The 26,009-nt window shown below is 38.7% G+C and overlaps 1 protein-coding gene across 4 annotated transcripts in view; it reads left to right on the top strand.

The window, feature by feature from the left end:
* SGCD (sarcoglycan delta) overlaps positions 1-25,759 on the top strand; it is an 827,683-nt gene extending 801,924 nt beyond the window's left edge. For all 4 annotated transcript variants that reach the window (XM_074313830.1, XM_074313831.1, XM_019750404.2 and 1 more), the window contains 2 exons: positions 10,938-11,061; positions 12,448-25,759. In XM_074313830.1, the coding sequence (XP_074169931.1) occupies positions 10,938-11,061; positions 12,448-12,621 (298 nt within the window). In that variant the 3' untranslated portion in view covers positions 12,622-25,759. The remainder of the gene's footprint in view (positions 1-10,937; positions 11,062-12,447) is intronic.
* Positions 25,760-26,009: the final 250 nt, after the last annotated feature.

Genomic DNA, 26,009 nt, shown 5'->3' on the forward strand with positions numbered 1-26,009 from the left:
ACAACATCCAACCTGTTTCTTAAATCTTTAGAGCAGAACCCTGGAAAACTCTGCTGAGATTTGTCAACTCAGGATTTAAAGACGGATCTCTAAACACTCAGGCAGCTTCATTCATAAAATGTAAATGGCTACTGCCTATACGGGAGCATGAATTTCAAAGTAAGCCTTCCTTGATTTAAAAGTAGATCCTATAGAACTAGAAAAGCCTAAGTTTCTTCTTACTTTTTGTAGGTGCTTATTTCAACCAGTTTCTCTATTGCAAGTTGAAACTGATTCCCCTGAGTACAGTGTATTTAAGCCAAAGCAGCCATTTAAAACAGGATGGCATAGTGGGGTGGACTTGTATTGTATCCACTTAGCCAGCTGGCACTACATTTCCTGGAATTCCCTTCTCTGAGTTAGCGTGAGGATTGGACGGTGGGAGTGAAACCTCAGCCGCACTCCTTTCCCACTGGAAGGTGGGTGCAGGGCAGCGGGCACTGCTGGAGACCTCTGCAGGCTTACCGTATTAGTGTAGGGCAGCCCCCAGTCTTTAGACCCTCTGGCTCCCAATGGTTTCCTCTTCTGCTTCTCTATCTCCTGAGCTGGAAGCAGTCTTAGTTTCATGAGGAAGGGCGGCAGCTTTCCCTCTGCTGAATCAAAGACCTAGAAGTGGTAAGAAGCTCTTACAGGTACCAGCTCATCTGGTAGGTTCCAGCTTGTCCTCACTCCCCCACTTTACATTCACCTTCCCTTCCTGCCTGCCTGTCCTGCCGACTTCAGGCTCCAGCATCAGACACGAAGACAACAGCCGTATAGAGACTGTGTCCCCAGCTCCCACACTTCGCAAGGTTCGATTCTTCTCATGTACTCGTCTCTCATTCACAGAGGCATTCTTTCTCTAATTGCACAGTGCCTGATAAACTTCTAGATAGTTTTCTAGGAAACCAGCAACCCGTACGCCAGATCTGGCTGTCAGAAAAATTGGCATATCCGTGTCTTAAAATAATAATAACTAATAAGTTGTCAACTTTTAAAGATGAGTTGATATCACTGTACAATTTCAAACTCCAGTTTTTGAAAAACAAGAAATGTGGATCTCTAGTACAGCAGTATGGTAGTCTAAGTACCCTGACCCGTTGTTTTAGTTGAAAATAACTACAACTAGTGGTAAAAACATTTTTAAAACATTTCAAGTGCATTGAGGAACTGGAAATTATTTAAGATTATTGAGAGTCCAAAAACGAAAATATCATGGGAACCCGGAAAAGTAATCTGAGCATGGAGGCCAGCGATAACTTTACAGATTTTGCTAAACTACATGAAATTCAGTTTCAGTTTTCAGTCTAGTGGGTCATGGGTACAAAGCAAATCTCAGGGCCCACCTGAAGCCGGCAGTCTAATTAAGAGATCTCACGATGAAACTGGGACCCCAATGTGCCAAACCCTCAGTATAAGGACAAAATAGAACTCAACCAACCTAGTCTTCCCCACCCCTGACCCTTCCACCCAGAGGACTACAAGGGAAATTACATGTCTTGAACCTCAGCACTGCATGTAAGAGAAAGAAAAACATTTTTCCGAGGCTTGGTAACTCCAAACTAGACCTCGCTCTGGTTTGTTTGCAGCCTGAATTCATATTACCTGGGTGGTCACAAAACCTCAAGCAAAAAAAATAGTTACAGTTTAAACTGAACATGGTACCAATGATTGATGGAAACAAATGCAAATCCTCTAGAGAAAAATCACCTTACATGCACGTCTCAACTAATTTCTACTGACAAAGACCCAAGAACTATGAACCCACAGTCAAGAAGTACTAATCGCGATACTCAGAAGCAAGACACCTTGAGCAAGAAAGCAGGAAAAGAAACAAGGCAGCCAGTTTCAACCCATCCATGGAGGCTTCATCTATGGGAATTAGCAGAGAAATATATAAAATAGATATGTTTACTATGAGTAAAGAAACCAAAGAATGAATTTAGAAAGGAAAAAATATAAAAATGACCTAACAAATTAGAAAATGAGCCGAACAGAATTTCTAGAAATGAAAATATCTCAAAAAGTAAAATCCCAATGGATGTGATAAGACATGATAAAAATAAAAATAAGTGAACATGACAATATATCTAAAGAATCATCCAGACAGCAGGGAGGCAGAATAATAGGAATGCTAGAGTAAGAATGTCTAATCCAAGTTTCATTCAGAACGAGAAGAGAGAGAACGAAGCCAAAACAATTTTCAAAGACATCAGCTGAGTATTGCCCAGAAGTAAAGAAAGTAAGACACAAAACTACAAGTTTAGAGACTTAAAAAAAAAAAAAAAGAGCAAGTAAAATGAAATCCATATCTAGGCATATTAAAACGACACTTGCAAAACATCAAAGATAAAAAGCAGAGGAGAGAAAAGAACCAAACAGAAGTTCTAGCATTGAAGTTAGACTGACAGCTGACTTCTTAACCACAACAGTGAGAACCACAATACCAGGGGTACAATATTTTTAGTTCCTAAGAGACAATAATTATCAGCATAGTTGTGCACGCAGCCCAAATCCCTCCCATAAGGAAAAGCAAATTAAAGGTTTATTCCAGAGAAATAAAACTGAGGATTTGCCCCACATCTCTCACTAAAAGAAAATATCAAGGATTTTCCTGATGTTAAAAAAAGGGAGGTTTAAGATGACAGAGGAATAAATGAAGTGAAAAAATATATGGGTATATGTAAATTAACATTGATTGTATGCACAGTTATCTTGCTAGATTAAGGAATACAGAACCAACATAACAAACAATAGCACATAAATCAAGAGTAGTGAATTTGGACAGATAGATTTAAAAAGAAAATCCATTAAAGATTCAATATTGCTAAGAGGTCAACTCTTTCCCAAAACCGATCTATGGGGTCAACACAATCTGAGTCAAAATCCCAACAGGCTTTTGAAATAGACATGGGAACAGAAAGAATCTAGAAAAGCCAAAACATACGAATATATATATATATATATATATATATATATATATATATATATATATATATATATATATATATATCTCCATCCTATCTATCTGTCTAAAAGAGAATTTTTACTCAGAACTCATACATAGCAAATCAATAACAAAAACACAACCAAATTGCAAAAAAAGTTGGGCATAAGATTTAAATAGATCTCTTCCAAAAGAATATCTTTGACTAACCTGTAAGTACCTGAAAATCTGTTCAATATTGTTAGTCATCAGGGAAATGAAAACCATAATAAAGTACTATTTTACAGCCACTACAACAGCTTCAATTACAGAAATATTGGTGGTAGGACTGTAAAACTGTGCATCTATCTTGAAAAACAGTTTGGCAACTTCTTCTTGTATGAATCTATTGTTATACCACATATTACCCTAAAACTTAGCAGCTTAAAACAACAGACTTTTATTATCTCACAGTTTCTGTAGGTCAGAAAGCTACTTATTTAAGAGCAATAAAATCTTTGTCCTCAGAAAGACTTGTATAAGAATATTCATAGTACTTTGCACAAAATAGCCCCAAACTGGAACCCACCAAATATCTACTAACAGAAGACCGGATAAAGGCTACAAATTTCAGTTATAAAATACATGAGTTCTGGAGGTCTTATGTACAGCATGGTGACTACAGTTAATAATATGTATTATATACTTGAACTTTGCCAAGAGAGTAGATCTTAGTGTTCTTTTACAGGGGATAAAATGTAAATATGTGAGGTGATGGATAGGTTAATTTGCTTAATTGAGGAATTATTTCACAATGTATACATATATCAAAACAATATGTTGTACACCTTAAATATATTCAATGTGTATTTGTCAGTAAAATAAAAATATCTATGCATTTCACTGTTTGTAAATTTTGCCTCAATAAAAAGTCATCTGAAATAAAAAATAATCCATTTACATGTGAGACACATCTAAAACATAACCATAAAGAATGGTTGATATTTAAAAATATGGAAATATGTCTCCAAGGAAAATACTGACAGTAACAGAGTGAGAACTATATATACTAAGAGGCAAAATGGATTTTAAGGCAAAAACCTTACCAGAAATAAATAGGATCATGATACATAGAAAACGAAGGTAAGATAATTATAAGCTGGTATTCATTTAATAACATACCTCTTTTAGTAACTGATAGGTCAAACAAATAAGCATATATATATGTATTTGAACAGAACAATTAAATATCTGACATATTAAAAATTAGGAAAAGCAAAAATTAACTAAGAAAGCAACACATTGTAGAACTTTTAACAACTGTAGAATTTCCTAATTTAAAACAAAAAGACAAGGAGTAATTCAAGAACTAGAAATATACATGAAACAGGTAAGAATGACAAAAGCAAAAATTAGCTCTTTGAGAAACACTAACAATTAGTGGTACTGCTCCAATGGAAAAAAGCGTATATGAATAAAAATATTTGGAATGAAAGACACTAACTACAAAAGCAGGGAGCACTTTAAAAATGAAGATATTATTAAAAGTTTGCCAACAAATTAAAACCTTTATATGAAATGGAAAGGTACCAACAATAAAGATAACTCACCAAAACCAACCTGAGAAGAAACACAAAAGCTGTATAATTGTTTTTAAAAAATGGAAATAAGATGTTTTTTTCTCCATGCCCAGTGGACTTATCAATGAGTTTAAACATATAAGGAACAAATAATTCTAATCTTTCATACAAACTTCCAGAATATAGAAAAGTAATAGAACCTGCCAAAGATATTATAAGAAAGAGAAATTACAGAATAAACTCACTTATGAACACAGGTGCAAAATCCTTTAAAAAATTAACAAATAGTTTCAGAAATATATAGAAAAGATTGTACATAATGAAAATGTTGTGTTAATGCCAAAAAAAAAAATCACAGGAGTAGATTATTATTACATATAATTCACCACATCATTAAGGAGAAATACATTATCCCAATATATGAAAAATAAAATAATACTTGATAAAGTTCACACTAATGAATGATACCATCTTTTAGCAAAATAAGAATAGACGGTAGCTCTCTTATCTTATTAAAAAGTATTTGGGGGAAAAAAGCTTAGAACAAAAAAATCATACTTGATGTTAAATTGTCGAAAGTTTTCCCTTTAAAGTCAGGATTCCTTACTTTTAGTCAACACAGTATTGGACAGTCCAAATATAGTATAGAAAGAAAAAATAAATATAAGGTATAAAAAATAAAAATAAAATTGTCATAAATTAAAAGTGTCTAAAAAGAAAACCCGTGCACAAATTATGAAAATAAGATAATTTACCTAAAAGATCAATATACAAAAAAAAATTTTTTTAAATGGACATCAGTACAATAGAAAAAAGAAATAGGAGTAAGAGAAATAGTTTTTTATAAAAATACCATTTTCAATAGCTACAAAAGATATGTTGAATGCACATAGAGAAAATTGTTCAACTTTACTGAAGTACATCCAAGAAAACATAACTAAATAGAGACAGATGCACTGTTCATGGAATAAAAACAGATCCAATCAAAATTCCAAAAGGGCTTCCATGTAAAACTTAAGTTCATTCTGAAATGTATGTGGAAGACCAAGAATAATTAGGACATTCTTGAAGAACAAGGTAAGAGGACTGCCTTATGAAGTACAAAGAATTTTAAAACGTTAATAATTCAGATAAAATAATTATTGTCACAGGGATAGACAAATAGAATAATGAAACAGACTAGAAAACCCCCAAAAGACCCAGAGGTGTATGACAATATCATTTGTGACAGAGCTAAATATGGGATTTTCAATATATGTCGAGCTCATTGTTCTGTCTCTTCTGACCCCAACTTCAGACCATACACAAAAAGTAATATCTGGTAAATCAGAGACATAATGAAAAAGCAAAACATAAAATTTTGAAAACAGTATAAAAGAACTTTATGACCTCAGTGTAGGGAAGTGTTGCTCAAATAAGACACAGAAAGCACAAACCCTAGAGGAAAAGATCATAATTTTGGACATTAAAATGTACAACTTCATTTATTCAAAGATGCCAAGCATAGAGTGAAAAGACAAACCACAGAGTCAGGAAAGAAATTGTCAATGCATAGAACTGCTAAATAATTATTTTTCAGAATATATTAAGTACTACTATAATTCACACACACAATAACAACAACAAAAACAAAACAGACAAAAGACATTTCACTGAAGAAGAATCTCAAATGGCTTATAAACAAAGCAAAAGATGCTTCACTCTATTACTAACCTGGGGAAGGCAAATTTAAAAGACAATAGCATCCCACTTCACACTTATTTCATACTAAATATCAAATGCTAGGAAGATAGCAGAATAACCAGAACTCTATACACTACTCATGGGAAAGTATGTAATAAGGCTGTAGATATGCCTATCCTAGAAGCTAGCACTTCCACTCCTCACATATGTGTCCTAAAAAGAATTTACAAATGTACACCAGGATCCATGTATAAGAACGTGCACACATGCACTGTTTGTAGAAACAAAAACCTGGAACCAACCCAACTGTCCAACGGAAGGATGGACAAATAAATCATGATGTAAGATAACACCAGGGAAATCAAATACACAGATGCAGCTCAGGAATATAACGCTGAGGCAAAAAAAAAAAAAAAGGTAAGTCACTAAAGAATATGTAAATGAATTATTGTGTGCACAAAGTTCAAAAACGTGCCAGTAAACAACATATTGTTGAAGGAGGCAAATGCAGTCATATTATTAAGGAAAGCAAGAAAAGAGTAAACACAAAATTCATAATGGTAGTTCTCCTTGAGAGAAGGAAATGGGTGGGATTAGGAAGAGGAACTGAGGGTATTACAAAGGTAAAAAAAAATTCTTTTTTCTTAAAAAGGATGGTGAGTGTACAAGGTCCTTTGCATTGTCATTCTTTATACCATAGTTATAGTTTTAAAAATCCTCTTTTGCATCAGTTCCAAATTTTAATGATTAAAAATAAAGTTAAATTATTAATTCAGAAGCCCTGGCAGCAATTGGCCAGAGCAGAGCAGCAGCTGCCCTCATGGAGAGCATCTTCGTCACTGGCCATGTATTATCGCCCAGAGACTGTCGTATCCCTTACAGCTTACGTAGAGGTCATTCATTTACATCACCTGTCCAGCTTTGTGTGCCCCTGAGATTATCACCTTTGCTTTAGAGCGGCAGTGGTTCTCATCGTGTGGTCCCCAAACCGGCAGCTTCAGCCTTACAGTGGAAGTGTTCAGGCACCATCCTACACCTCCTATATCAAACTCGGGGGCTGGAGACCAGCAAATGTTTTAACAAGCTCTCCAGGGGATCCTGATACATTCCATAAGCACTGTTCTTGAGGACATGGCCCAGTCCATGGCCCTCCCTTCCTTGCCATTCTTCCGTTCTGAGTCTTCAGTCCTCCCAGAGAAGGCCTGCACTTTCTCCTAATGGAAACGTGTCCCTTTCCGAGATCCAGCAGCAGCTTCCAAGGCCCGCCACCAGGAAGAAGCCTCCTTCCTTGTTTCCTTGCTCGGTGCTGTCTAAGTGCTGTGTTGTGATTGGTCATCTGTGGTCAGGAATTCACTGACATGGCGTCCAGAGGGCTCTGTTTCGGGTCCTGCGGGAGCTTTGTCCACAATGGGAAGACAAGCAGGTGAACAAACTCCTAAGTCCACCTAAGTGCAAAGGACGTTAAGATGGGCTATGAAACAGCCGGTTACCTGTTTGTCTCTGCTTCGAGGAAATTACCATTTCCACCTTACTGTAGCCTTTCCCAATAGGAGACAGTGACAGAGGAGCTCCCTTGCTCAGCACCCTGGTACTTCCAACGCTAAGGGGGCGAGGGGGGAGGTAGCAGTCATTTCTGAGTCCACTCTGGCTTGGAGCCCTCCTGCTCATCTCAGAGCCCATAGGAGCGTGAGCACGAGTAAAGTGAATTCTAACACCTGTCAGCAATGCCAACGCTGCCTCTGATGAAGTTCTCCAAGATCCACACGTTTGTTTCTGTGTCAAGCTCTTTCTTTCCCTCAACCAGCTTCTTGTATGAGTCATTCATTTTGAATGCTGCATACCAAATAGGAACACACTCACCGTATCCTGAATTTGCTATCACCGATGTCAACTGTTTAAATAAGTTATGAGAAATACAGTGTACTGGCAAGTATACATCGCTGAGCCATATATAGTACCACTGTCTTACCCTTATATACAGAGGCTGGTTTTGGAAATACAAGGGCTAATTCCATGAAGAAAGAGGTGGCATTTAATTACATAGAGCGACATGAAAAGGTGTTGGACAGGAAAGAAGTCCAGCTCTTCTGAAAGTGATATGGTATAGTGGACAACATACTGGCTGTAGTGTCCACTAAACTGGAATTTCAATCTGAGCTGTGCCCTTTTACTAGACATACACTGAGCAAGTCACTTAATCTCCTTATTAGTATAATTAGGACCAACGGAATAGCAGATTCATAGGATTTTTGTGAGGATTAAATGAGATAACACACACAGAGCACTTTGCACAGGGCTCATCCCCTAGTCCGCGCTCAGTAAAACATACCTGATGTTTGTGGCAAGAAATAAGACTAACAGAATAGGTCACACCAAGTCCTAAATGGCTGAATAAGGTCAGGAGTTCAGATCATTTGTAGGGAACTTAATGAAGCTTTTGATAAAAGAAGCGACATATTCAAAACTGACTTCAGGAAAACAGATTTGTGTGTGAAGCACACTGGACAAAAGGAAGAATTAGAAACAAAACTTGTCAGGCAAGTCAAAACAGTCCAGGTTAGAGGAATTAGTATGCTGAGTATTGAGAGATTGTGAGTTAACAGTCAGTTAATGGATCAAATGAGGGAGGGAAGAAGTGAGACAGGGAAAGAGAGAATGTGGCATGAGGACTCTGAGCTGGCGAAAGTGGGCGACAGCAGTGCCACTGAGAAGACTGTGACCAAAGCTGGAGTCGAGCAGGTGATATTATCAGAAAGGAAACGTATGCCATAAGGGTAAAGGTATCCATGTCAGTGAAAACAGAAGAGTTAGAAAAGGTAGGATTAAACTGTTATGTCCGCTGGACCTCACAGGAGACAAACAAAGAAAATGACAGGAAGCCATCTTCATATTTCAAAAGTGAAAAGGGGTCAAGAGTGCAGGAAGGAGCTCAACTGAGTTGGATTTAGGCCCTGCACAGATGTCACTTCCTGTTGCTCTGGTAACAAGACCCTCCCCTCCTTGTACTGAGAACAAGTGAGAAAAACCACATGCAAGTGAAATAAACCACAGTTGACGTTATAGTGAGAAAAACCACATGGAAATGAAATAACCCACAATGCTAGCTGGAACCGTACCTGCTTCAGCACCAAGTTGGGGAAGGTTTTGTGAGGAGGGGAAGGAAGAGGTCAGAAAGAAAAGAATGAGTTAGATCGAAGCTCAAGCCAATCCTTTCATGAGCTCTATACACCTGGGGTTTCTCTTTATGACTGGGGTTGAGTCACTGTAGGGGAAATACAAAAATCAGTGGAGAAAGCTGCTGCCTGGAAACAAAACAAAGCTCAGGAACCCAGACCGGGGCATATGGAAGAGCCCTCTCCTGGCTCTGGTGGGACATGGCTTGAGAGCTCAGTGGTGGCGTCCCACTGGTCAGCTGGTTATTCCTGCCGCTTAGTAAAGCCCAAGAGAGTTTGCCTGTCCCAAAGGGAAAGGTGGAAGCAGAACAAAGGGTTGGCATTTGGCAGAGAGTGATGCTTCTTCTTAACATGTTACAAGTGTCTGAAAGTTAGGAACACAGGAAAAAAAAAAAAAAACACGAGAAGTTGGTCTGAATCAGAGCAGTTTGAAAACCATGCAGAGGTCCTTGCTTCTTAAGTCGGGACACTTTCTCTGTGACAGAGAGGAGGATCGTCATTCATTTCTATTTGGCAATAATGTTAAAACCTGGACTAGTCAGGAGATGGGTAGTATTTTCACCTTAAATGAGTTAGGCAAAAATCTTCCCAAGGAGTATTAGCCTGAGTGTTAGACTCAGCCTCTGTGGCTGAGTCTTCTGTTCATTTAGTTTTTTAACTTATATACAATAAAATTCACTCTTCTGGGGGAATCGTTACGTGCATGTTCACAAACACAGAGATGTGTAACACCACTGCAGCCAAGATACAGAACCGATCAGAACTGATCAAGATTCAGTTCGATCACCGAAAAACATCTCCTCACGCTGTCCCTTTGCAGTCAAATCGCTTCCCATCTCTAACCACCCCCCCAACCACTGGTCTATCCGAATCTTCTTTTGACAACAGCCTATTTCAGTAAGGCCCAAAATTTCTTCATGATTTACTAGAACAGTTACAATAGTAACAGCAGTTAATTGTAATAGTTAATACACATTATGCATTTCCAATGTGCCAGGCACCCTCTGAAGCATTTTATAGAAGAGGAAACTGAGGCTTTGAGAAATTTTTGGAAAGGAAAGCAAAGAAGAGAGGAGGGAAGAAAGACTTGCCCAAGGTCATGTCATTGCAGCCCGTGGCTTGAGTCCAGGCATGTCTATCTCTACCCCCATGGAAGACACAGAAAGTAGGACAAAGTAGTAGAAACCTACCAGTTGCAGGAAGCTCAGTTTAGACCTGGGATTGTCTTACTCTACAACTACATGGATTTTATGTGAGAATTTGGTTCATTAGACCAGTAGAGCAATAATTGACTGGTATAAGATAAAATGAAGCCAGGTTCCTCCGACACCTTCCGTACAACCTGTGTGATATGCAATGAAGAGAAAGCCCGAATATGTTCTCCATCATCAACTTGACCTGGTGTGTAAAGCAAAGCTAGAAAAAAATCTCCTGATCAAATGATGAAATGTCATTTCAATGCTCTGAGCATCAAATTTCCTCTTAAATTTTCAAACAAAATAATAAATAACTAAATACTGAAGTGGATCTTTCATTTTAGTCTTATGTATATTTCAGGTTGGAGTCCCCAACCCGGTCTCTGGTGATGGAGGCCCCAAAAGGAGTAGAAATAAATGCAGAAGCCGGCAATTTGGAAGCCACCTGCAGAACAGAGCTGAGACTGGAGTCCAAAGACGGAGAGGTAGGGGGTGAGAAGGACGTGCGTCCAGAGAGACACAGCTCCAACCAGCCAACCTTTCCCAAAACTGCTCTGTTCTTCCCTTTGCCGCTGAAATTGCTCCTACACTGTAACAACAAAAGGTGCCAATCCAAAGGTTTCATTTCTGGAACAAATATGTTGTACAAGACAGTACTCAGCCAAACCCACAATCCATAAAAATTATGACTTATCATCTGTATGATGCTGAGATGATCGCATGTATTGCAAGTACAGAATTATGCATGTGGGTATAAAAATGAATGCTATTTCCCAATTCTGTCTTTTGTCACCTTAGAATAAGATTTAGGTAGCTGGCATAATTAAGCTGCATATCACACACATCTGGCGAAAGATGAGCTTCATTTACTTGCAGTCATTTTTAAAGTTTATGTTGTATGTTTCTACTTTCATTGAAAGTGGAAAGTCAGATTCAACAGCCATCCCAAATCAGAATGAGCCAAAACTTCAGCAGGCTAAGACCAGGCATCAAGAGGATGACAGATGGCAAATATTGGTTCTATTACCCCAATACAATCCCCCTCTGATGAACAGAAGAGCTGCTTGTGTTTTTGCAGGCAATGTAAGCCAAGTCCCCAAAGAAAATAGGATTCCACTGCAAACATTTTAAAATGCCTTCATTGTGTTCATAAGCAAAGTTTTCTATTTAAGAATTTTAGAGAGAGGAAAACTGTGTTTTTATTTTTAAAGGAAAACTCTGTTTCACTTTTCGTATCAACTTAGAGGTGATCAGTCTCCAGCTGCCTCTGTACACCAATCCTGCCTTTTGATTGGTTTGGCATTTGCAATGTTTGTTTTAAAAGAGTTAATCAGATAGAGCATTCAGTTATCAAAACTGTCTCTTCAGACAGCCAAACTCCAAACCACACACATCTAGAAATAGTGACATCACGTACGCAGTTTATAAATATCAGAATCCAGACTCTGGAGAAATCAGTTATTTCATATCAGTCACTTAAGTCCAAACACTGCTGCTTATTTTTGAAGACTTAGCACGCACACAGGCATGTTTAAGGTCTGAGGAGCCCCACAGTAAAGAAAATTGTTAAGCCAGCATTTCCAAATTGATTTCACCCTGGGGGACTCTATTCACATGCTACATGATACACTTTTGCAAAATGCTAACATAGATAGCATTGCCAGTATACCACTGTCTTGCTAGAACATAAGCGTCTGTGAGGGTAGAGACATTATCTGTCTTATTCATCTCTGAATCCCCAGTGCCTACAATACTGAACACATAGTAGGTGCTCGTTCAATTTGAGTGGAATTGAACATTCACCTGCTGCTTTGGAATGTCAAGAGGATAAATGACAGCCTCTAACTCTTTCCTTCCTATTTACTCTTTAGATTAAGTTAGATGCTGCGAAAATCAAACTACCTAAACTGCCTCACGGATCCTACTCGCCCACAGGAACGAGGCAGAAGGTCTTCGAAGTCTGCGTCTGCGCCAACGGGAGATTATTCCTGTCCCAGGCAGGAACTGGTTCCACTTGTCAGATAAACACAAGTGTCTGCCTTTGAGAGACTATCCATAATGGACATTGTTGGCAACAGCAGGCCTTTTTTCTGGCTTTAGACACTGGCTGCCAACTATTTTTCCTAGAACACAGAAAGCCTATCAAAGACCTGTGTGTGTGTGTGTGTGTGTGTGTGTGTGTACGCGTGTGTTTGCGTGTGTGGGTGGATATAAATATATATAAATATATATAAATAAATATATATATCCTCTGTATAAAATGAGGTTTCAGTACAAAAGGAACCATGGGTGACCCTGTGATACCCACTGTCATTTCCATTCCCCCCACCACCACACACATGATAAAATCAAAACACTAATTCAGGCCCAGTATTCCCCAAACCCTTCAAAATCACAGTGTATTGGACACTTACCAAATATGCATCCACATGTGTGAGTAACAGTGTTATCTTCTCCTTTAGTGTCATTACAGGGCAGTGATGGCGGGAATCTCCAAGTCATGCCCAAGTGCTGAGACCCTTAAATTAAAAACAGACATTTGGTTTCCTTTTGTAGCTTTAGTAACGCAGGCCAACTTCTCCCTCTTCAAGTTACGTATGGGGCAATGCCGTAGGCGTCAGCCATAGAAACTCAAAATGGCTGTTCCACCTTTGCAGTTAAATGTTTTGGGGGCTTGTGTGGTTGGATGAATGAGCAGGATGAATTTTAGCAAAGTTTGAAAACAGTTCACCCAACTCCTGCCGTCTTACTTTTTTCAAACTCACATATTATCCCCCAGTCAAAACAGGAGTTGTAAATCAGCACAAAATAGGATAACAGCTGCTCCTCAGTCAGCTGGAAGCTACTCAATGGCCTTACAGGCAAGGAATAAATGGGTGATATGTCTATGTTTAAAAGGGGAAAAAATGGCTCAGAATCTGTTAAGTCCTCACTTTTGACTTACTCAGCAGACTCCAACCAAAAATGATCAAGTCAAAGGAATAATAAAAAGAAGAAAAGAAAGAAAAAAAAATGATTGGGTCAATCAAAATTCACAAGAGCAGAACCCCAAGAGGAGCCATTGGAAATGGAAGTGTAATTAAGAATAGCATCAGGAATCTAATTATTATTATACATTTCTTGGGATTAGTAGGTCATTTAGAGACATGCCTTTTACTTTTAAAGTCATGAACCCTCTCACTGGTTTCAATCTTCTGATAGATTTTTTTCAGTGTTGGGGTATTCATAGTCCTAAATCCATCATTATATTTTCTCCAAGAATGACAGATCTAAAGTACTACACACCCCTAGAAATGATCACTGAAATGTAATATGAACCCTGTCAAGTGTCTTTATCAGAATCACTGTGTCCCCTGGGGCCCAGCAGCACCCACTCCCCCGCACGTGAATGCAGCTCTGTAATTCCCGCCATCAGCTACCTCCCATCACCCCACCTCCATCGTCATGCTCCAGGGTCACCCTGGCCAGCTCTTGTGCTGGGACAGGGGATTACACCATCTCTGTTCAAAGAGGGGGAAATGTGCCTATGCCTTAAGTCAATGCACTCAGCAAGGAGAAGCACATCCTACTTATCTTGTTACCTGTAGTTTATTTTGGGTGATTGGAGGGGCATGTTTTAGTAATGACTGGGCATCTTAAAAGAAGGTAGACCAAACCAGGTGGCTGACAGATGTGGACTCTGAGGAACCCAGAATGGAGACCTAACTGGCTTCGACAGTCCTGGATGCCATTTTGCAAGGAGTGGCCCCACATTCCTAAATGAAATAGTATTTGTAGGCCTTAACGGCACTTTTTTTGTTTTCCTCAGTAAGGTTCTAATTGTTTCTTCACAAGCAGGGGAAGATTTGTCATAGGAGACAAATAAGAGGTTTGATAGCCTTTGCGCTGACATTCAAGCATCAGGCTGAGGTTTGCACACACGGGATGTAAAAGCAAGCTGTGTGTTGCTTCGTCACTTAGAAGTAGGGGGAGGAGGGGTGGTTCTCGCCTGCCCATTGCCCTGCTGGCTTCCAGACCCCAGGCTCCATCCACTCTTGCTCAGTATCCCAGATAGAAGAATTGGGTTGTTCAAGGACAAAATCATAAGATTGCTCAGTTTACAGCACTGAGGTCTAAAAAAGAAAACTGCACAAAGCCACCAAGTTGCTCTGGGTCAGTGTTATTGATCTCCTGTAGGATCATGCTGCCAGAATTCTGCAGTTACCACACACAGGATTTTGCCAGGAAAGGCCACCCTTGGCTACTGGGAGCATTTACCCAGTATCATTCAGATGAACAGTAGTAGCTATGAGGTCCTTTGTGGCCAAATACCTTAAGCCAATTTTTTTAAGCAGACAGACCATCTTTTCATTTTTCCATCTGAAGTACACAATCTATGGATAAGAAAACGAAGGGTTCCCTGAACCGCTTTCCTCTAATTTTGTTCTAATCATTACATGAAAGTCTGAGATCAGCACCTTGGGAATTTTAAACCAATAAAAATTAGTGATGTGATCCCACTTGCAAAATTTTATCCTAAAGGTAATCAGATCACAAATAGAATAAAAACAATAAAAGCATTCAAGAGTAGAAATCGAGCACCTGTGGGGGACAGATATGATATGATATCCTAATTTTCATTTCTGCTAAGTGATCACAATATGCCAGAATGAGTAGGAAATTTGGCATGGATCAAGTTATGTATTTCAGTTTAGACTTTGTAATTTGGTAAAATGCATTCTGAGTTCTTCCATGTACATTTTTTTCCCCCAGCTTCTTTCAACTAGAATATTTCTCCATGGTCATGAGGGAAAGTTTTACCTGAATTCTGGAAAAAAGTATATATATATCTTTTTACATTAAAATTGATAACTTTTGATTTTTAAAAATGAGCTTCTTCCTAATCTTTACATACAATATAATCTAGATAATCACACCTTTTGGTATTTTGAGCAGCAGGTGGCATAACAAGCAGAAATCAAACGAATCTTGAATATTCTAGAAGTTCTAGTATATCAATATTGTTCAGAAGAGTTTGGTAAATTCAAAATTGATCTCCAAATAGGTTTAGCACTTAGTTCTATTTGACAGCTCCTCAATAAGTCATAAAGGTTCAGTCTTGGGAAACTACTAGAATGTGATGGAGGATTTCAAAAGCCCTTATGGTGTCCCCTATCTAGCTGGAAACTTAGTATGAGGCTTTTTAATTATGTTACCCAAAGAATAGATTTTATAAACTTGAATTGGTTTTAACTTCCTTTGCATCCGTTTTCCTCCAGATCATTTTCATTGTCTAGCCACCAACCATAGACCAAAGATGGCTTGAGGTTTGGTTCTAGAACAGGGGTCAGCAAACAGATCCCAAGACCCAATCTGGCTCATCCCCTGTTTTGGTAAATAAAGTTTTATTGTAACACAGTCACATCCAGTCACGTACATGTTGTCCGTGGCTCGTGTCCTGGAACAGCAGGGTTGCGTAGCTGTGCCAGAGACCCCCATGGCCCACAGAGCATAAAATACTTACTAATTGGCCCTTACAGAAAAAGTTTGCTGACCCCTGACATAGAGGTCATTTATGGTACTTGTTGGACACAGCAACAAAGAAAGCAGACCTCACGATAGCATGGAGTAAGCCTGCATTTTCTTGTGTGCTTGGAATATAAGTATCTGGCTGTAGAAAAATAGTCAGCCTTACGCTGCGTTAATAAAAGGTGATCCACTTGTCTGAAAGTGCAGGCTCTCAGGATCGTGGAATTCGAGGAAGGCTTAAGGAAACAGGAAAGCTGTGATCCTCCAAGAGTTTTTTTCTTAGGACTTTTAATGGATAGGTGGTTCCTCCATTCAGCATCTTATGTGACCAGAAGTGAAGCAGGGGTCCTATGATTTAAATTTAGAATCCCTTCTCTGAAGAGACTGTTCCCGCAGTCTCTACTCAGAGGCTTGCACCTCACCTTCCCACATTCCAAAAAGATGCCCCTTCCATGGTCCTCCAGAGAATATTTTTGACTTCACATGTCTTTTTGGCTTCATCACCTCAGTTAGTTACACCTTCAGGGTACTTACTCCCCTAGGACCACACAAGGGTCTGAAGGATTGGTGGGACCATAAGTAATTAGAAATATAGGAAGCAGCATCTTAAAACATGTGGGATGAAAAAATACATAGTAAAGTTCTTTCACGAAGCTGTTGCTAGGAGGAACCAGATTAATTCCAGTTTGATTTTGTTTCCAAGGACCTGGGTCTTTGTGCTTTGGTGCTGCGGGAGTGAAAGAAAGACCTATTTTAAATTCCGTGTTTACCTGTGTGGTAAGGCAGGTTCCTACCAGAGATTTGTCCCTTCAGTCTATGTCCCTATTGCTAACCCAGGGTTATACTCATATTCAGTATTGTTAAAATAGCATCAGTATTCTTTGTAAGTATGAGCATTCATGTCAGGAGGAAATGCTTTTGTTTGTTTGTTTGTTTTTTAATGAAAACAACCACCATTTACCAGACCTTAACCAATGTCACTTCAGGAGACCTTCAGCATTTTATCTGGATTCAACCAAAAGGGGATTCAGGTGGCAATACTGCCCTTCACAGGAGCGCCTAGATGAGAATATCTTGCTTTTGTTTATTTTAGGCAAAAGGTAGCATGATGCTGGGACAAAAGAGATAAACAGATTCACAAAGCACCTGATCCTTACTCTAAGGCTCCACAAAATGTGAAAATCTCACTTACGTAGGCTGTAAACAACCCGTTTTCTGGCTGTCCCCTGCACCAGGAAATCTTAGGCACAAAAAGGATAACAGAGCGGTTCCTGGATGATCATTTGCATGGTGCCCCAGTAGCAGATGGGGGGAAAGTTATAATAAAAGAAACAACCTCAGAAAACAGGCCTCTTATCTCAAAGATAACATGTCTCTCTCTTTTGGTCTTTCATCACTTTCTCCTTGGTGGAAGGTTCCCCCATTTCCCACATATTTCCATTAAAATTAGTCAAAGCTACTGCACTGGGATGTCAGATGCATTTCTTTCTTTGTGGTAATTGGAATTGAAAATTATACAGTTGCCTCTGAATTTCCCATTCACAAAGCTAAACCACTGATAAGAGATAAAGCAGTCTGAAGGCTGCCAGCTTCAGCCAGCACAGCACACCACCCGCTTTAGCACTTTCAAAAGCAATGTGATTTCTATGGTTCTTATAAGCTTTCTTCCTAATGGAGTCCTTGAAATTTCTCAAGGCAGATCTGAATGGCAAAGGGAAAATAATTATTTGTGGGAGGTTCTCATTTTGCATATTGTTGGAGCACAAGCATAGCAGAAAATAGCTCATTTGGGGTGACCCATGCTATTTTCTTTTGTTTTTATCCCCCTTCCTTTTATAGTTACTGACAGAATAGGAAATTAGCATCTTCCTTTGAGAAAAGAGAGCAAGAATATGTGAGGCCTTGATGCCCTAAGAAGTGTGACATCATAACAGTAGTAACAGTGCCATCAAATTCATCAAAACAGTCTCAGACATCCCAATAGCAATGCTAACTCCTCAACTGAAGCCCAGGAAGTGGTAAGAGCAGTCCCACTTCATGAGGTTTGCAGTTGGAATAGAACAATGTGTAGACAGAAGTTTATGTAGAGTCCAAATCTACCTATTACAATAGGAAGCGAGAGTAGTGTTCCCAAACTGCCTCATTAGGTGTGTAGACAGACACCCTCACTAGCAAGTGAGGGGATTTTGTGTCATCGCTGAGCATTAGCTAAGATCAGATAAATAAGACAAATATGAGGCCGCCCTCTTTGGGAGAAGAGAGGAGGTAACATCTGTCGTAAAAATCCACTCTGCACTCCTAGGCTTGTCTAGTAGTCCCTCTTCCTCCGATATCTTCACAGCACACTTCCTTCCGCATTGAGGTTATTGTGGCGAAATCAGAGATCACTCAAATTTCATAAAGTGCAAAATCCCAAGCTAGTCACTTAAAGTACATTAAAGCAGCATAGGAAAGGGTTGTCTGAGGACAGGAAACAGTATTTGCTGACAAAGAAGACGTTGGTGTCTCTTTAGTCCTCATCCTCATCTAATTCACGGAGTTCTAACATTTTGAGGGTCATAGATTCTTTTGAGAATCTGAGCAAAGTTCTGAAACTTCTCCCCAAAAAGAATTGCACCCAAGAAATTTTGCATAAAATCAAAGAGGCCTTTTGTGGCCCAAAGTCTACTATACAATATGGCAAGAGTTGGATTCTATTCTCATATTATAATAACAATTTTTATTAAGTAATATTCATTGAGCACTTATTATGTGTTAGGCACTCTGCTGTTTTACATGCATTCACTGTTTCATCCTCAAAATAATCCTTTGAGTTAGGTTCTATTATAGTTCCAACTTAATAGCCGTGGAAACTGAGGCTTAGAGAAGTTAAGAAACTTGCCCAAAGCTGCCACCTAGACAATGGCTGAGCTGGAATGTGAATCTTACTCCAGACCACTATGTTATAAAGTCACCAACAGGTCAAACTATTTTTCAGGCTGTTAAGAAGTGTCCCCTACCAGTTTTTAGATTAGACCAGTTGGGATGGATAAAGTTATAAAACTTTTATCTCTCTTCTTTCTGTAATCTCTCATCTGTGACAACATCCAGTACGAAAGTGTAGATACCTGGGGTGAAATATATAGAAAGTCTGTCTGAATAATAGAATCTGGAACCCCAAAAAAATGAGTTTGCTCTGTGTGTGGTTCTTGTTAAGGCAGCCTCCTTGTCCTTACAAATTGGAAGACGCCTGGGTTGTCAGCCTTACATTTCAGAGACAAATGTAATACTCAGTAATCTATGGGTGTGGCTACACAAGTTAGTATTTCTACACACATCAATCTCCTTTCCCTATTCTTCACTTCACAAGACAAAGGTCTTATTGTAGATGAGCTCTTTGACACCATTTGGTTATCATACTTATAGCAACAGTCAAGGAAAGAATCAAAGAGAAGGGAGCTCAATCTCTGCCATTGACCCTGCTTTCCTACAAGATGACAGGACTAGCTAGCAAGGACTCAATTCACATTCAGCATCCAATACCCAGCCTGGCCACTCTGGCTCTGATAATGGCTTGAGCTCCACACCCCATACCTTGTCAGTCATCACTAACGAGCCATATCCCTCCCCACGTGTAGAATTCTTCTCACCAAAGCACTCCGGCTGTCACTAGCCATTGATCTGAGCTGGAAAAGGGACCCATTTGCTAATTCTTGTTTAAACAGTGGCACCCTTTAACCTTGACCCTGTTCGCTTTACGCTGGGTGTCCTAGACGCGGTAATGAGGTTGGTGGCATTCCAACTACTAAAGGAGAAGAGTGCATCTGAAGTCCTTTATAACTTGGTGGTTTGGGGGCACTTTCATCTGCTGAGCAAAGGTATCAGGGCTTGATCTGTGAGGATTAAAAGACCAAAACCCATTTTGAAGGATTAACTCAGCCAGGTTCCTGACCATCTGAACACGTCGTCAAGCAGAATGCCCATGTTAAGGTCCCGCTGTCAACGTGCCCTCACCCAGAGCTGAGAGGCCACAGCAGCAAAGAGACGGGCCTCGCCCTACCTGTCTGTGGTTCCCAACAGCACATATCTGATCCCAGGGGATGGAGGGGGTTTCTTGTGGACAGAGCTGCTCTCTGCTCCCAACAGGCTCTGCCCAGGGCCAGCCGGGGTCCTGCAGGGCTGACTCAACCACCTCATTAAACTTGAGTAAAGGCATAAGCTCAAAAATGTCAAAGGCCCTGTTTTAGGGTAAGTCATTCAGGGATTTTATTTTAATGGTGTTTGTGTCCCAGTGGCAAATCAGGAATGGGTACCTTTAAAGAGTCTCATGGATCAAACCTCACCAGAGCCAGAAGTCAGGCTCCTTGGTAGAGAAGGGAGATCCTAGCAAAGCAGAAGACGAGTCAGTAAACCTGAATTAACCTAATTTGTATGCAGTGTTTTGTTGAGGGAGGAATGGAGTTTGCCATGTTGACGACCTCCCCAGGCCACTTTCTCTTTTTCTGAGGTCACGAAGATGCAGCAACAGACCACTTCCGGAGGTCAGATTTTAGAAAGAAAGAGTAGAGGACACATCTATCATTGTGCGGGCTAGATGCACTCACTCCTGGGGAAGCCAGATTCTGGTGCTTTTAACAGAAAAGATGAGGTCGCAGAAGTCCCATTTGCTTGGAGATTTTGGAAAAGGACCCCATTCCCATAAAGCAGTTAAGTTCAACCTTGGGGTTATTTTTGGTTTGATTTTGTTTTGTTTTTCTCTGGGTTTGGGTGTGATGTAAGAAAGAGCTTAGTTTTGTTTTGTTTTGAATAACATCAATCCTTGCACACTCTATGCAAAAATTTTGTAAGCATTGCAATAATGCTATGAATTACAAGGAACTATTTTAACTTTATTACACTTTCTGTATAAAAAAAATTTGTATTTAATATTATTTCAACTGCAGTCTTGTAAAATATATTAATAAAAATAATGATTGGTAAGAAGGAAGGCACCCTTGTCCACTTCTTTAGGGAGTTCCTCTTTCACAGTTGGTAAACCAGTCACTCCTATTTGTCGCTACCTCAGAAACAAATTTTCAGATTAACCTCTCCTCGGCATCTCTTTGATCACTGGCCTAACATGTTGGTTGAGCCATTTTGGCTCCCAGGAGGAAATTCCCACAGGTTGCATTATAAAAGAGAGCTACTACAAGGCAATACACAGCCTGAAATTGGGAGTCCCCAGGAGTTGGAGCAGGTGAAGGAAGAGCCGTGCGCTCCTGCTCTCCCAAGGACCTTCTCTAAATCAGTGAAGAAGCCAGTATAGTCCCCAGTAAGTTAAACCCTTTTAACTGGCCTCCTTTAGCACGCTTGGTGAGTCTACGGATGAGCCCTTTTAGAGCTAGGTGCCATCCCTGATTCAATCAGTTTTCATCCTCTTCCAAAGAGTATCCTACCACTGCTCCCCTAGACGTATCCGTTGGTAAATAACTTATGATCGAAGGCATCATGCCAAACCACTCTGATTAACGCATCACACTTAATCCTCCATTTTGAGCATCTCTCCTCTCCTGACCTTCCACATGCTATTCCCTCCACCTAGAATGTCCTCCTATCTAGCACCACCCTTCCCTGGAATATCACCCTTCAGGATCCCATTCCCATAGCATCTTATCTCTGTGGCCTTCATCACTCTTCCTGGATTCCCCTATTAAGTTGTTCTAATTGTGTTTATAATTCTACAATGTATTATGATTTACCTATCAACCTGGAACCTTAGAATGCTTATATTCATTTTTAAAGTTTATAAAGGACCTTCATAATTTTAAAGTTTATAAAGGACCTTAAATTGACCTTCATAATATGTTGTCGGGGAGATAAGTCATTTCCTCATCTAGAAATTCTATGACAAGTTTTACATATTCAGTGCACAGCAGAACAAAAGAGACAGTAAGCACATAATTCACACAACCGTATTTTCATTGTAGGCTACGTCTCATCACATTTAGCTCCTGACTACAAATGACACCGAAGCATTATTATAGAATCCTCAAGGTCAAAGGCTATAATAAAAATTGTATTCCCAATCAGGATACAATTTATCTCCAAAAATACAGTAATTTTATTACCTGGTTTCTTTTGGGGGGGAACAGGAAAGAGGGAATTTACCCCAAAAAAATTAAAAATCTAAATCAAAGAGAATGAAATCAGAGAAATCACCATTCAAGAGAGCTGATACACTGGTGGGAAAAAAGTTCAAGTGTTAAGTGTAGCTACAATAATAGAGAAATACTCATGAGAGGGAACGTCTGTTACTGATTAGTCAAACTGACGTCATTGTTGACAAAATTAGAAAGCAGATGAAATAACAGGCTAAAAAGAGCTCCATTCCTTTTCTTTCCTGGAAGGAAATTTTTTTAATGGAAAATAGGTATAAATCTGCAACTTTTACATTTCCTCTGATCTTGATTCCTTTAAAAAAGATGTAAGATTCTGTAGCCCGCTTAATAATCCAGCCCTACTTTATCTGAGAAAAAGAGCCAGGATACCAAGGTAGTGGGTGAGATTCATTGTGCAGAGAAATAAACGCATTTCAGAACAACTAATTCAGCAACCTGGATGAATTAGCTTCTCCAATTAAGTCCAGTGACAGGCTAATTTTAGTTTGTGATGGCCAAATTTTAATCACATGTGGTAACACCAAACCCTTGCAGTTGAGGGTCAATTTACAGCCTCCAAGGCAGACCCTCATGACCTATCGATGGACAAACAGCAGCTCAGCCTTTGAGACTCTGTGGTACAAATAACGAAACATGATAGAACACCTGGGAGATATTTCAAGATAACTCTTATTAGAATTTAAAATGGGTCTGTAAAATGTAAGAACAGAAATCTTTCAAATTATAGTATATTTTAATAGGAAGTAAGCATTTTGAAACAGCAAAGTTTAGGATAATAGATAGTAAATCAAAGGTAGAAACCATGACACTAAAACATCTGTTTTAATCTATTAAGAGACCAAGTCAAGAGTTTCATTTAAAAACACATTGGATAAAAATTAACCTATAAAACTTGAATAAGAGGAAAAATCTATATTTTAACGTAGACTTTATGATAAAAACTATTAGGAGAGATTCAGATTAGCAATGATAAAATCCCTGTCTTACTGATTATACATGATTAAACCATTATACTGAGTATTCAAGTAACAAAAACTCAAAACCCAAAACTTGGAAATAAAAGACATTTTCAGAGAGATAAATATAAAAAGAAGAGACCACCTCAGCTGTACAGACTAAAATTGATAAAGATTTTCATGTTTTCCCTCAAGTTAATTTGCATACTTCACAAAATTCCAATCAAAATCCCAACAGAAATTTTCTGGGAAGCAAATAATTCTAAAGTTTATCAGACAAAATAAAACAGAAAAAAAAAAAGGTAAGGTATATTCTCTGTAACAAGGCACCAAAATGACACAAAACTAACAAACTGCTTAAAAGCACAAAATAGCAATCATAAAGAGAGGAATATTTCAAAAACAGACATACAGATCAATTGCATTTGGTACTATTTCCCTACCAGGGAAATACCTTTGTTCTTTCTTTGTCTAGCTTACCCTGGTTCCCCCTCTAAGATTTGACCCAGACATCGCCCCTCCAGGAAGGATTCTCCGATTTGCTGTCTTAATGTATCAAGTAGCCCTTTCTCTGTCCTCTCAGGGAACACTGGGCATACCCCTATCATGGCCTACGTGGCATACCCCAACGTGGCACTGAAGTATGTGTTCATTCTTCTGCTTGCCCCACTGAACATGGGCTCAAGAATAGTGTTATCCCCTGAGCCTAGCAGCGAGCCAGGCACCTAAACAGAAATGGTTGAACAGACCAGAAAACCCAGAAACAGACTCAAGTGGATTTAAGAATTTGACTTATATCAATTTATGGGTTCAATCTACCATTTATTCTTAAGCACTCCAAAACAGAGAATAAGAACAAGATGGTTGTCTCTGCATTCATGCAACTCACAACTTGGCAATCTCGCCAAGGAAGCCAACAGCCACAGATGAAAACAAGAAATTATGGGGTGTACGTGGTACCAGGGAAGAAGATAGCTGGAATGCCGTGACTAACCAATGGAAAGAAAACTGATTATTTGATTGTTATTAGGAAAATTGATCAGCCATTTTTTTGGTGAGGGTAGGGAGGGGTGTCTTCAGAGTTTCACATTAAATGACCTCCAGTGGACCACAGTTAAATGTATTTGTTCACATGGTATCTATGGAATGTGTGTTCTCTTGTAAATAAATAACATACTCCTTGCCCTTGAATCTCTCAGAGGTCCAAAGTGGTGGACAGAGATCTGGGAAAGTCAATTACAACTAGTATGGGGGAGCTGTGAAAGAGATAAGAAAAAATAACAGGAAATCAAATAACAATGAACCTATGACCTAAAGAATAATGATAAAAGAAATCACAGAGGAAAAACTGGCACATTGAAGCATATACAATTCTTTTAAGTCCTTGCTTCCCCCACCACACCCCACTCCCAGAACTTTCTTTTTAAATAAAATAATAACAGTAAATAGAAGAAATGATGAAAACATATGTTCTTTTAGGAGCGCATGCAAATTAAAAAGAAAACCATCAAGACGTGACTAAGTAAACGAACAAAAGAGACAACAAGCACATAATTCACACCAGCAAAAATATACATTCTTTTCTCCATTCTAAGACACTGTAAGATGTAACAGAGAATTAATAACCACTTTTCAAGGAAAACAAAGGAATGCTACCACAAGAAATATTCACTTTAACTTTGAGATGCAATCTGATTTCAGAAATGTTAAAAAGTGCAACTTAGTATCTACTAAATAAAACATGGTTTAATCTGTCAAATATATGTCGTTAAACATATTCCTACCCCTACAAAGAAACTGAATTAGATCAATGATTTTTTTTTTAAACCTACCAGATTGGCTAAATAAATAGTGACTGTTTTAAGGCCATGTAATAAGGCTGTGTTTTATATATTATGTTTAATCCTGAAAAGAAGGTCCTATAAGGTAGGTAGGTATTATCCCCATTTTATATAAATAATGTTCAAAGAAATTAAGGAACTTGCCTAGGGTAATTCTACTAGCAAATGGCAGAGCTGAGTTTTAACTTCAAGTATAATTTTCTCCATTATATGAAGTTGCCTACCTTTCCTGTCAAAAAGGAGTGAGACAAATACACACCTGTGCACCAGTACAGCAGACATTGGTGTATACTTTCAGAAGGTAGTTGGTCAATATTTTGAAAGAGTCATAAAAATGTTCATATCGTTTGGCCTAGTAATCCCATTTTCACAATTCATCCAAGCAACAATATTTAAATAGGAGAAATTGTTAGCAACAGTGATATACAATGCAAAGAAGGAAATTTAAAGATGGGAAAAAATAGCAACAATACCTAACCAGATGAAAGGGAAAGCTATTTAGATCGCGGTTATTTCATCTTTATGGACTAGCATGCTGTCTTTAAAAAAGAATGTGAGGATTTTGTTTCAGTCTGGCAAAATATAATGTTAAGAATGTAAAACTGATGTATACACTTGAATCAAGACTCTAAGGAACCTGAAAATGAAGCAAGATGATTTACTTGGATGGTGGTATTGTAAGTATATTTTTATCATTCTTGTGTTTATAATATTTGTATAATAAACTTTTCCAAAAAACTAGTATCTGTTCTTTTTCTGTTAAACAGGATTAGTCACACATAGACTTTGATCCCACAAATAATCTGAAAGAAGGAAATTTACAGACTCAAAATTGTTTAGTGCAGTGTTTTCATAAAGAAAACAAAATCTGGAATTTACCTTTTCACCAACAAACAGGGACAATAAGTAAATAAATTATGGCACAATCAATAGAATATTGTAAGTATTAAAATGATTCTGCAAACCACAGAACAATGTCACGTTTGAAATA

This window comes from Rhinolophus sinicus, linkage group LG10 (assembly GCF_036562045.2).
Source record: "Rhinolophus sinicus isolate RSC01 linkage group LG10, ASM3656204v1, whole genome shotgun sequence".
NCBI lineage: Eukaryota > Metazoa > Chordata > Mammalia > Chiroptera > Rhinolophidae > Rhinolophus > Rhinolophus sinicus.